A 12365-nucleotide genomic window follows, 5' to 3' on the forward strand; every position below is an offset into this window, starting at 1 on the left:
ACGGACTGGTCCTCGCTAATTGGGTCTTGAACACTTCCACTGCTCTGCGGGACCCAAGGAGGATCAAACATTGGCACAGAGGGCATACCCAGGATTGGAGAGGGTAAAGTGAAGTTAATGCTGGGAGGGGGGATCTGCAAATTTGAAATTATGATTTCAGGGTTTTTTTTTCAAAAAAAACTTTTCATATTTCTGTGCAATGTCCCCCAGCGATCATGATTATTTCAAACCTTATAGATCTGCTGGGCTCCTTCCTCCATCCGTGGCCACACCTGGTACCTGAACCTCCAGAGAGTGTGAAACTTAAGAATGGCATTCAGCCTCTGCCCTGTCTCTGGATGCTGGAACTCAGAGGTTAACATCTCGGAGACGGCATCCGGCACCTTCACAGCACAGAGCAGGAACATGGCAGCTGCAAGAATACAGGGGGCAATTGGGTGCATAGTTTAATTTATCAATCACTTTAAAGACTTTGGCCTTAATGTAATAGCGCCTAGATTTCAGGGCCTGATTCAGAGCCGCTCGTAAGCGGCCGCTCGTTCGCTCCGAGCGATGTTCGCACATCTGCGCATGCGTATGGGTTTTAGTACGCATGTGCGAACCAGTCAGTGCGGCCGAAAATCGTGTGCTCGCAAAATAGCGAATGCCTGCTAATTTGAGTGACAGAATGAGGCGTTTGTGGGTGGTAACGGGAAGGTGCTTGAAAACGGGGAGTGTAGATCCGAACGCAGGCGTGCCAAAAGGTCAAAACGGGCGTTTTAAGGGTGTGCATAATTAACAAAGCAGCGTCATCGACCACGTCAGTTGGTTGTCTTTTAGCCAGAACTGCTCGCATGATTGCGGTAGGAAAATGCAACCACATGAATAGCGAGCAGTTCATTCGCCTTTCAATGTACTCGATTAATCTAATAAATAGCGGAGATGACGTATGATGCGAGCGGCCAGGGGGCGTCTTTTACAAAAAAACGTCCGCATGTTTTGTTCGCTCGTTCAGACATAGAGGCGTCAACAGACCGTAAAGAGCGAACGGTCAATTTAAATAGCCAGCCCCTTTTTCTGGACGAGCGAGCGCAAATAGCGTCCGGCTCTGAATCAGGCCCTCAGGCAATAATTTAAAAGGCACAATCAGGTTGGTTTTGACTTTTAAATTCTTGCCTCTTTAAATCCCGCAGCGAAATCACCAAAATGGTTCCAGCGTCTGCATCTCGCAGGTTATTGCATTTGTGCCTTTTTCTGCTACTTTACAACAGCTGTTGGTGTGTTCCATTAAGTGCGTCTCTAAGTTTATTGTAATTTTTTTTGTCACAAGGTTAAACATTAATATAGGCTGTATGTGTCGCAGTGTTGCATATATAATAATGGCCTGGGACTGATTGACAGGCAGGCAGCTCGTTCCCCTAGGGACCAGCCACTTTAATGCATGCTGCTGCAAATCCCTTGTTTCCCTCCTTTCCCCTCAAAGTTCACCCACCTTCCCCAGGACCCCAGCTGACATCATTTTACATGAGGAGCATGCACCACATGACATGCGTGTTGTCTCACATGTGTAGAACAGAGAGAAGAGCTTGTCTCAGAAATGTAAAGAAGGTAAGTGTGTGGGTTTGATGAGGAGCGGCCTCTTATGGTGAAGATGCAGGGGGTTTGAGTTGGGGTAGATCTCCTAATGTAATGTTCATGGGGAAGGGAGGGATATTAATGTAATGCTAAGGAAGCTCATGGGGCAGATACAGATTCCATTAGCCGCGAGCTACATCACATGATTTTTTAACGCAGGATAAAACCCGCAGCTGCAAATTTTTACTATTCAATTAGAGATCCACGTGTTTCAATAGGACAACGTGCTTTTTAGTTTCAACCTCCACAGAAGGTGAAAAGTAGGGGTAATGTAAAAATGTCAGGACACAGGGGTCGATTCAGAACCGGACGCTAAGCTGCGCTCTCTCGCAGCCAAAAGGGGCCAGGTATTCAAATTCCAAGATCATACTGTCTGGTGTAAGGACGCCCTCTATGTCTTGGAGAGAGACGGCAGTGAGCGTACGCCGGTATAAAGACGCCCACTTTTCTTTCTTAACACACGTCATCTCCAGGAAGTGTATGATTAATCAGAACCATCGAGAGCCATCGGAGCTGCACGCCGCGCTTAAGTTAGACCTTACCCCACCGCAAGCACTGCGATCACTGCAGGCTGAAATACAACCAAGTGACGTGTACAATGACGCTTCCATGCTAATTATGCACACCCATAAAACACCGTTTTGACGCCCAGACACGCCTGCGTTCGCAGCACCACTCCCCAGTTCAGAAGCACCTTCCCCTGTTACCACCCACAAATGGCGCTATCTGTCACTCAAAGTAGCGTCCAGTCTTTGTGCTAAGAGTGCACGATTCCTGATCGCAATGACTGGTTCGCGCACGCGCACTGCGAAGCATACGCATGCGCAGACGGGCGACAATCACCCATAGCGTGCGTCCGCGGCTTAGCGCCCGGGTCTGAATCTGGCCCACAGTGCTGTGCCCCTGGGACACTTCTCTTGATGAATAATAATGTATTTAGAAGTGTTTAAATAGTCAAATCTGGTCAATAAGTAATTTTCATGTCATTAAATGTATGTTAATGTATTAATGATGGACATGTACACATACATATCCCACATCATGAATACACTAACGACAGGGCAGTAGGGAGGGGTGTGCAAGCTGTGCCATTGTCCAGCCACCCAATGGTACCCTGCGGTCAGTAGTGCTGCTTGGAGTGTCCTTTTAAATGCTCCGGACGCACACCCCGCGGTGTGTAGAGCCGCCAGTGGCGACCGGGGAGCTCTCTCTCCCCTTCTACCGCAGCCGTCCCCGACCTCTCGCATGATTTCACAAGTTGAGGGGGCAGGGTCGGCGCAGGGCGGCAGTGACTGATGATATGGGATAAGTATGTTGATGTATTAATGATGTGGGACAGGGGGAAGCAGACATAGGGCCTGATTCAGACCCGCTCGCTAGCGCTGTGCGCTCGCAAGTGGCCCAATGGTTTGCGAACGTGCATGCGCACGCTTCATTCTGCGCGTACGTGAACTACTCTGTGTGATTGCATCCCGCTCGCTCGCCCAGCAAAGACATCCCAGTGAAATGAGTGACAGAGAGGCCGTTTGTGGGTGGTAGCGGGCAGGACACTAATAACGGGGGGTTGGAGATGCGAACGCAGGCGTGCCTGAGTGTTTCAACGCCGTTTTAGAGGCGTGCATAATTAACAGGCAGCGTCATAGTACACGTCACATGTCATTTTTTTACCTTGATTTCCTCACAATGCTTGCGGTAGGGTAAAGCTCCCTCAAGCACTGCGTTAGCATCCGATGGTGCTCGATGTACCAATGTTTTAATACACTTCCTGGAGGTGACGTGTTGCTGGTGGGCGGCTCTGCCGGTGCGATTGGGCGTACGCTCACACAAAGTGGCCACTCGCTAAGACATGGTGGGCGTGCTTATGCCTTAGCGAGCGATCGCTTCCCATGGCGTCACTTTGACAAATTTGCATACGCATCTAACGAGCGTACGCAGATAGCGACCGTGTCTGTATCAGGCCCATAATCCCGACCGAGGGGATTCTGGCATTCAGAATGCAGAGGCTGGAATCCTACCACTTCTCAGAATACCGGCGCCAGCATCTCGATCGCTGGGATCCCGAAGGTAAGTAGTCGGGTTAGTGGGAGGGTTAGGATTAGGCACTAAGGGGGAAGAGATAGGTTTAGGGTGTGGGGAAGGGGAGGTTAGGTTTAGGCACTAGCGGGGAGGTTAGGTTTAGGCACTAGGGGGGAGGTTAGGTTTAGGCACTAGCGGGGAGGTTAGGTTTAGGCACTAGCGGGCGGGTTAGGTTTAGGCACTAGGGGGGAGGTTAGGTTTAGGCACTAGCGGGGAGGTTAGGTTTAGGCACTAGAGGGAGGTAAGGTTTAGGCACTAGCGGGGAGGTTAGGTTTAGGCACTAGCGGGGAGGTTAGGTTTAGGCACTAGCGGGGAGGTTAGGTTTAGGCACTAGGGGGGAGGTTAGGTTTAGGCACTAGCGGGGAGGTTAGGTTTAGGCACTAGTGGGGAGGTTAGGTTTAGGCACTAAGGAGGAGGTTAAGTTTAGGCACTAGGGGGGAGGTTAGGTTTAGGCACTAGCGGGGAGGTTAGGTTTAGGCACTAGGGGGAGGTAAGGTTTAGGCACTAGCGGGGAGGTTAAGGCACTAGCGGGGAGGTTAGGTTTAGGCACTAGCGGGGAGGTTAGGTTTAGGCACTAGGGGGGAGGTTAGGTTTAGGCACTAGCGGGGAGGTTAGGTTTAGGCACTAGCGGGCGGGTTAGGTTTAGGCACTAGGGGGGAGGTTAGGTTTAGGCACTAGCGGGGAGGTTAGGTTTAGGCACTAGGGGGAGGTAAGGTTTAGGCACTAGCGGGGAGGTTAGGTTTAGGCACTAGCGGGGAGGTTAGGTTTAGGCACTAGCGGGGAGGTTAGGTTTAGGCACTAGGGGGGAGGTTAGGTTTAGGCACTAGCGGGGAGGTTAGGTTTAGGCACTAGTGGGGAGGTTAGGTTTAGGCACTAAGGAGGAGGTTAAGTTTAGGCACTAGGGGGGAGGTTAGGTTTAGGCACTAGCGGGGAGGTTAGGTTTAGGCACTAGGGGGAGGTAAGGTTTAGGCACTAGCGGGGAGGTTAAGGCACTAGCGGGGAGGTTAGGTTTAGGCACTAGCGGGGAGGTTAGGTTTAGGCACTAGGGGGGAGGTTAGGTTTAGGCACTAGCGGGGAGGTTAGGTTTAGGCACTAGGGGGGAGGTTAGGTTTAGGCACTAGGGTGGAGGTTAGGTTTAGGCACTAGGGGGGAGGTTAGGTTTAGGCACTAGTGGGGAGGTTAGGTTTAGGCCCTAGGGGGGAGGTTAGGTTTAGGCACTGGCGGAGAGGTTAGGTTTAGACACTAGGGGGGAGGTTAGGTTTAGGCACTAGGGGGGAGGTTAGGTTTAGGCACTAGCGGGGAGGTTAGGTTTAGGCACTAGCAGGGAGGTTAGGTTTAGGCACTAGGGTGGGAGGTTAGGTTTAGGCACCAGAGAGGGAGGGTTAGGGGTAGGAATACGGGGAGGGTTAGGATACCGACCGACAGGTATCGGTATCCTAATCCTGTTGAAATGCCGGGGTCAGGATTCTGACTGCTGGTATCCTGAGAGCTGCCATCCTGTACCCAACCCGAGACAGGTATGTTGAGGTGTTATACAGTCTTGATGGGAAAGGGGTTTCTGAACTTGCAGATGGCAAGGAAGAGGACCAGAGCTCCTAGAGGTAGGGACGAACAGAGCAAGACTAGCCTCATCGGTAACCCAGCCTCCTGGAACTTTATTTGTTTCCCCTTTTGGCAAACGGACTTACCATCGCTCTCCATTCACTCCCAATAGATCCCTAAAAGGGCTATAAACATCACTCTCTCTTTAATACACATTACTATAGCGCTCATAGAGCTTTTATTTATTTATTACCAATTCTTTATTTGGAGCTGCTGTTATACATATAGCGCAGACTACTCAATATATTATTAAAATTTTTTGCCAAAAAAATATATATATATCCTGCTCGCAAAATTAACACAGGAATTCGCAGTAAGGAACTCACGGCTAAGTGAATCTGATGTACTTTTGGAGCAATGTACTTTTCTGAAACTTTCAGAGTTCCCAGGTGCATTTGTGTCATTGCAAAAAAAATCCAAAATACAAGGATATTCAATAGGCATCCAGCCCCAGTGAGAGCATAATAATAATTATAGTCACAGGACGCCTGCAGGAAGACATAGAAGCACTTCTCTTACCTGCGGCTCCTGCCATGTGCTCATCCACACTCAGCAGGAGCTCCCAGGCAGCCGGCTGTATGTCCCCATACATCTCCTCCGTTAGGATTGGGGCTGCCTTTATCAGTAAGGACAGAGGAGCCGGGGACAAGCTCATAACCTAAGTGACAAAGGAAGAGGACGTATTTATATAGAACTAGTGGTGGGAAGCAATACAGAATTTATTTGTAACCTTTATCAACATAAAACTTTGCAACAACGCAATATTTACTGCTCAAATAAACAGCATGGAGGTCACATAGATAGATCACGCACGCTGACCAACGGGAAACGGCGTTAGTCACATGGCCCATATCTCACCAGGCTGAATTGGCCTTAAAACTAATTGCGGCATTAAATCTAGCAGCTACTGTATCTCGCCGAAACCACACCGGGACCAGCAAATCGCAACCTGAAATATATGGGCCAACATGTATTTCGCCTTCAGGAGAGGTAACAAGCACTTTGGGAGCAGCGGTCATATTAGAGTAACCCCCACTAAAAACTAAAATGCTGTTTCTGGTAAGGGAATTTATTAAGACACAGAGCAAAAAAGGTAGCGGTAAATACAGCAGGATTGGGAAATTTTAGACCGTGGCACTGAGGGCCTGATTCAGACCCGCTCGCGAGCGCTATGCACTCGCAAGTGAGTCGATGGTGGCCCGTCGTGCACATGTGCGAGACCTGGATAGCGACGGGCACTCCGTCGCTCCGGGTCTCGTACCAAAGGAGCAGTCGATGTTGAGTGGGGCGGGCTGGGGGAGTGACTGCCCAAACTGAGGCGTTCCCATGTGAACTCCTCCGTTTGGGGGCGGCCCCACTGACATCACGAGTGATGTCAGTGGGAGAGATTTCGGCTCTGTGAGAGCCGAAATCTCTCTGGGGCTTGCGGCAACGAGACCCTACCACAAGAGTCTCGTCGCAACCATCTTCCTCGCCGCTCGCTATAGCTGTGGGAGGCCGCTCTAAAAAAACAGAAGGACGGCCCTGATTCAGAGCAAGCACTCTGTCAGAGTGTCCGTCTCTGAATCAGGCCCTGAGCTCCAATGAAACTGAAGTACATTGGAGGAGAATATATTGCGGGAGTTGGAACCATTGACATCACTGGCAGGAAATAAGTGAAATCTATTTTCTACATCAGGGTCCATAGGGTTCCACAGGATACATTGGGTATAGGTGATGATGTCAGGCATCGGGCACCATAGAGTTAAGTTTTCAGCCTCCCAGGATGCATTAGGGTCCCCCTCCTATACCCCGCCCCCGAGCCAAGGCATCTCAGTTTCGTTGGTGCCCGGCTCGGAGTCGGAGCACCTGTTTAGAGGGGGGCTAAGGATAGCCCCTGAAGTTTTCTTCGCGGCAGCAGTGGCTGCACATCTGGAAGTACAGCATGGATTGTCACTACTGACGTCCATGCTGTCTTCCCTACACCCCGCCGCTACCAGAATGCCGGTACTGATCCGGGGATGCTGGTAAGCATCTGGGGTCACAGCTAGCGGTGACCCCAGATGTTTTGGACCATGGCCGGAATCAAGGGGGCAGCATGTAAGCAGTGGGTCTCTGCTGTTACATGGTCCAGAGTCCCCAGGCAGGGGGCTCCCTGGGGACTGGCTGCAGTTGGAGCCAGGTAACCAACCTGCGCTTCCACTACCCCCCATGGGACAGCGGACCGCAGCTGAGCTTCGGCGTCCCAGGGGTTAATTGCATGCCAGGGAGCGCGCCTTCCCTGAACACAGCCGGCGCCTCCCCCGCTGCACACAGCCCTCTCTGCACCTGCCAATTGGCCCTGTGGCAGCGCTCCTCCCCCAGGCTGGCCTCCTCTCTGCTCCTCGGTGGACATCTTTCATGAAGCATGCTGGAAGCTGTTGATCGGTGGCATCGCGGTCTGGGTCCCCCGGCATACCTCTCCTCCGTTGAAACAGGTCTGTGTATGCAGCGCTGTGTCCTACCAGGCTCTGTGTCTGCGTAGTTGAGGAACAGCACTGATAGTGCAGGGATTAATTTCTTTGCACTGTATGTGACTTCTGCTAGCATCTGCTGCCTGTACTTTCACTTTCTACTGTCAGCCATTTCACTGTCCCTGCTCTTCTTCTGCTAAAGCCCTTGCGGTGCGGTGATTGCAGGGTGGTTCTCCCACTATACTAATGAGTATTAGTGAGAGGGGTCACATACTTACCATCATGTCTGAGAGTGAATTTCCTCTCCAGCTTCTGTGTACTACGTGCAAAGTACCAATAGCGGAGGGTGAGGGTAACGCGGAGGGGCTATGTCGGCAGTGTTATTTATTGGCGCAGCCAATTACTGTCATGGCTCCGGTACAGGAACCGCCCTGGGCTTGTTTCGCCAAAGCGCTTACAACCCTAGTGGGCCAGTTATCTCCGCCACCTGCGTTTTCACAGATGGGATTGTCCCAGCAGTTAGTGGTGTCGTCACCCATGCAGGGTTTTCCGAGACAACTGTTGGTACCCCACAGTCTCCCTATTTCCCCTCCCCAGGTCTCTCAGGAACCTGCGTGGGTTAATTCACTGACAAGTTCTGTACAGCATTTGTCGGACGTGTTACAAGAGGAGTCTGTGTTGCGGCCACATAAGCGGCCGGTGGCGTCTCTGTCCACTCCTTATGAGGATGATGACGTGATGACCGATGATGGGGAGATTCTGGATCTATCTGACCAAGAACCTGTCTGTACTAAAGAGTCGGACGCTAAGTCCAAGGTTTATATTCCTGGCCTTATTCGGGCAGTCCGCACAGCTTTAGTTATTGAGGATGACGATCCTCCGGTGTCCAAGTCCAAATATGCCTTTTTTAAGGATATTAAGGGTGACGCCACAATGTTTCCTCTTTCGGGTCAGTTAGTAGACCATTTAGAGGAGGTGTGGAAACACCCTGGTAAACGGTATCAGTCTCAGAGACTCTTAGCGGTGGCTTACCCGTTTGCGGACAATTATTTTTCTAAGTGGTAATCCCCTCCACAGGTGGATTCTCATGTGACACGCCTAGTCCGAAGTGCCACATTGCCCATGCCCTCCATGTCCTCCTTGAAGGATGCTACGGACCGTAAGGTGGAGATCTGCCTAAAGTCCATTTATTCCCTCGCGGGGGGGGGCATCCAGACCGGCTATGGTCGTATGTTGGGTAGCCAGAGCTATGGAGTGCTGGGCTAATAGTTTGGAGGCGTCTTTGGATTCCGACTGTTCAGCTGAACAGGCCGAGTTGGTAGGCAATCTCCGGGATTTGGCCACTTACATCAATGAAGCGGCCTTGGATATCAGTACCCTCACATCTCTGATTTCTTTGGCAGCTGTTGCTGCTCGTCACACCTTATGGTTGCGATCCTGGAAGGCGGACGCTGATTCCACAAAAGGGTTTGGAAGCTTTACCCTTTAATGGAGAAGTCCTATTTGGTCCGGATCTGGACAAAATTGTGGCCACGCTGGCGGCAGCCAAGTCTGCATGTCTCCCGTCTGTTGCGGTCCCTTCCAGTTCGGGTACGTCGTCCTTTCGGCCTTACAGGGCCAGAGTAGGCCTAAAGCACAGTCCTTTCCCCGACAGGCTGGCCCCAAGAAATCGGCCAAACCCAGGAAAAGGCCTGGAGTACCAGACGTCCGGCCCCTAAGTCTGATGACAAACCTGCAGCCTGACGGTCCGGGCCTCCCTTTGGGGGATCCCAAAGTGGGAGGCCGCCTGCTGCAGTTCGCCCAGTGTTGGTCGGTCACCACGACAGACAACTGGGTTCACGAGGTGGTTTCTCACGGGTATGCCCTCTCCTTTCGGCACAGGCCCCCGTCCCGATTTTTCACCACGGGTCTTCCCGGAACAAAGCCCTGGAACTGCGGAAAGTTTTGCACACTATGGTCCAGGCTGGAGTTATAGTGCCTGTTCCATTCTCCCAGAGGGGCCAGGGTTTCTATTCCAATCTATTTTTGGTGCAGAAACCCAATGGTTCGTACTGTCCGATTCTCAACCTCAAAGCCCTCAACAAGTCCTTGCGGGTGCTGCGGTTTCGGATGGAGACCCTACGTTCCATCATTCTGGCGCTGGAACCTGGGAATTACATTGTGTCGTTGGACATACAGGACGCTTACCTGCATGTCCCTATTCTTTTACGCCATCAACAGTTCCTCAGGTTTGCCATCCGCAATGATTACTTTTAGTTCCGGGCGTTACCTTTTGGCCTGGCGACAGCACCACAAGTGTTCACCAAGGTTATGGCAGTCATGGCGGCTTTCCTGCGGCTGCAGGGAGTCCGCAAGTTGCCGTACCTGGACGACCTTCTGTTGGTAGCAGAATCTCCAGAGCTCCTTCTATGCCACTTGGATCTGACGATTGCGGTACTGCAACGGCACGGCTGGTTAATAAACTGGCAAAAGTCCACCCTGATCCCGTCTCAGAGGATTCTGCACCTCGGAGCCTTATTGGACTCCAGACAGCAGAGGATCTTTGTGACGGGGGATCTCTGCCTTACAGTTGAGGGTGCGCAGTTGTCTGCAGAGTCGCCGTGTGTCCCTGCATTCGGCGATGAGGTTACTGGGCTCCATGGTGTCAGTATTCGACATGGTAGAATATGCCCAGTTTCACTCCAGACCTCTGCAGCAATTGATCATGTCCAAATGGAATGGACTGCCTCAGAGTCTAAAATCCCAGACGATGGTGCTCACTCCAGAGGTTCGCCTGTCCCTAGCCTGGTGATTGCAGACGACCCATCTCAACAAGGGTCGTCCATTTTGGGTGGCGAACTGGGTCCTTTTGACAACGGACGCCAGCCTTCGGGGATGGGGAGCGGTCACGGGTCCACACTTGTTCCATGGCAGATGGACTCAGGCGGAAAAGGAGCTTCCAATAAACATCTTGGAACTCCGCGCAGTTTTCAATGCTCTCCAGCAGGCACATCGGGTTCTCCAAGGTCACCTTGTGCAGGTCCAGTCGGACAACGCCACCACCGTGGCCTACATAAATCGGCAAGGAGGAACCCGAAGTTGGGCGGCACTCGTTGAGGTGTCCCGCATCCTGGTCTGGGCAGAGAGCAATCTCCCGGCCATATCAGCCGTATTCATCCCGGGAGTCCTCAACTGGGAGGACTTTCTCAGTCGCCAGGACGTTAACCCGGGGGAGTGGTCTCTGCACCAGGACGTCTTTCAACTTCTGGTGGACAGGTGGGGTCTTCCAGAGATCGACCTCATGGCGTTGCGGCACAACAAGTTGCCATTGTACAGATCTCGAACAAGAGACGAAAAGGCATCTCTGGTGGATGCTCTGTCCGTCCAGTGGACGTTCCGGTTTGCTTATCTCTGTCCTCTGTTTTCCTTTCTTCCACGGGTAATCCGGAAATTCAAACAGGGAGGGACGCTCCTGTTGATAGCTCCCGCGTGGCCCAGGCGGCACTGGTTCTCAGACCTTCAGGGTCTGTCCGTGGACATTCCTCTGCGGTTGTCTTCACCCGGACCTGATTCGGCTGTCTTTGACGGCGTGGCTGTTGAGACGGCCATGTTAAGGTCAAGGGGGTTTTCCAGCTCTGTAGTACGAACTATGCTAAGAGCTCGGAAACCATCTTCTGCAAGGATATACCATCGTGTGTGGCATACGTTCTTCCAGTGGTGTCGACCGAGAGGTTATGCCCCTCGGAAGTTCCGTCTGTCTAGAGTGTTAGCTTTCCTACAGGTGGAACTACACCATGGGCTACGCCATGCTTCTCTGAAGGTGCAGGTGTCTGCCCTGTCTGTCTGGTTCGATCGTAGGATTTCTACAATCCCTGATGTGCGCACCTTTATGCAAGGTGTTCTTCTAATTCAGCCGCCTTTTGTTCCACCAGGGGCGCCTTGGGATTTAGCTGTGGTCCTGAGGGCTCTCCAGGGACCGCCGTTTGAACCACTGGACTCTGTGGACCTTTAAATGGCTGACAGCTAAAACAATTTTCCTTCTGGCCATCGCTTCAGCCAGACGTGTTTCTGACTTAGGGGCTCTCTCCTGTAGACCTCCTTTCCTGATTTTTCATAGGAACAGGGCAGTGCTGCGCACTCGTCCTGAATTTCTTCCCAAAGTTGTTTCAAGTTTCCACATCAACGAGGAAATAGTTGTGCCGGCTTTTAACTCACCTGATCTTTCAGTGGGTGAGGCCACTTTGGACATTGTGCGGGCCTTAAGGATTTATGTTGACCGCACTTCTTCGTTTAGGAAGTCGGACGCCTTGTTTGTCCTCTATGGCTTCCGTAAAAAGGGTTGGCCTGCTTCAAAGCAAACTTTGGCAGGTTAGATTCGTATGGCAATTTCAGAAGCTTACCTTCATGAAGGCCTTCCGGTTCCATCCTCTGTGAGGGCTCATTCCACTAGGTCTGTGAGTCCTTCGTGGGAAGCTCGACGTGGTGCCTCTGCAGTCCAGATCTGCAAGGCTGCCACGTGGTCCTCTGTCCATACCTTTGTGAGGTATTATGCGTTTGACACCTTTGCCTCTCAGGATGCTTCCTTCGGGCGGCGGATTCTCCTTTCAGCACAGGAGCGTCCCCACCCATAAAGGATACTGCTTTGGGACATCCCCAATGTAT

General features: G+C 51.8%; 1 protein-coding gene across 17 annotated transcripts in view; it reads right to left on the minus strand.

Annotated features, from left to right (window-relative positions):
* UNC80 (unc-80 subunit of NALCN channel complex) overlaps window positions 1–12365 on the minus strand; it is a 240601-nt gene that overhangs the window by 102585 nt on the left and 125651 nt on the right. For all 17 annotated transcript variants that reach the window (XM_088474107.1, XM_088474108.1, XM_088474104.1 and 14 more), the window contains 3 exons: window positions 5812–5950; window positions 231–412; window positions 3–134 (listed from right to left, as the gene is read on the minus strand). In XM_088474107.1, the coding sequence (XP_088330233.1) occupies window positions 3–134; window positions 231–412; window positions 5812–5950 (453 nt within the window). The remainder of the gene's footprint in view (window positions 1–2; window positions 135–230; window positions 413–5811; window positions 5951–12365) is intronic.

This window comes from Taudactylus pleione, unplaced genomic scaffold, assembly GCF_031769625.1.
Source record: "Taudactylus pleione unplaced genomic scaffold, aTauple2 ptg000147l, whole genome shotgun sequence".
NCBI lineage: Eukaryota > Metazoa > Chordata > Amphibia > Anura > Myobatrachidae > Taudactylus > Taudactylus pleione.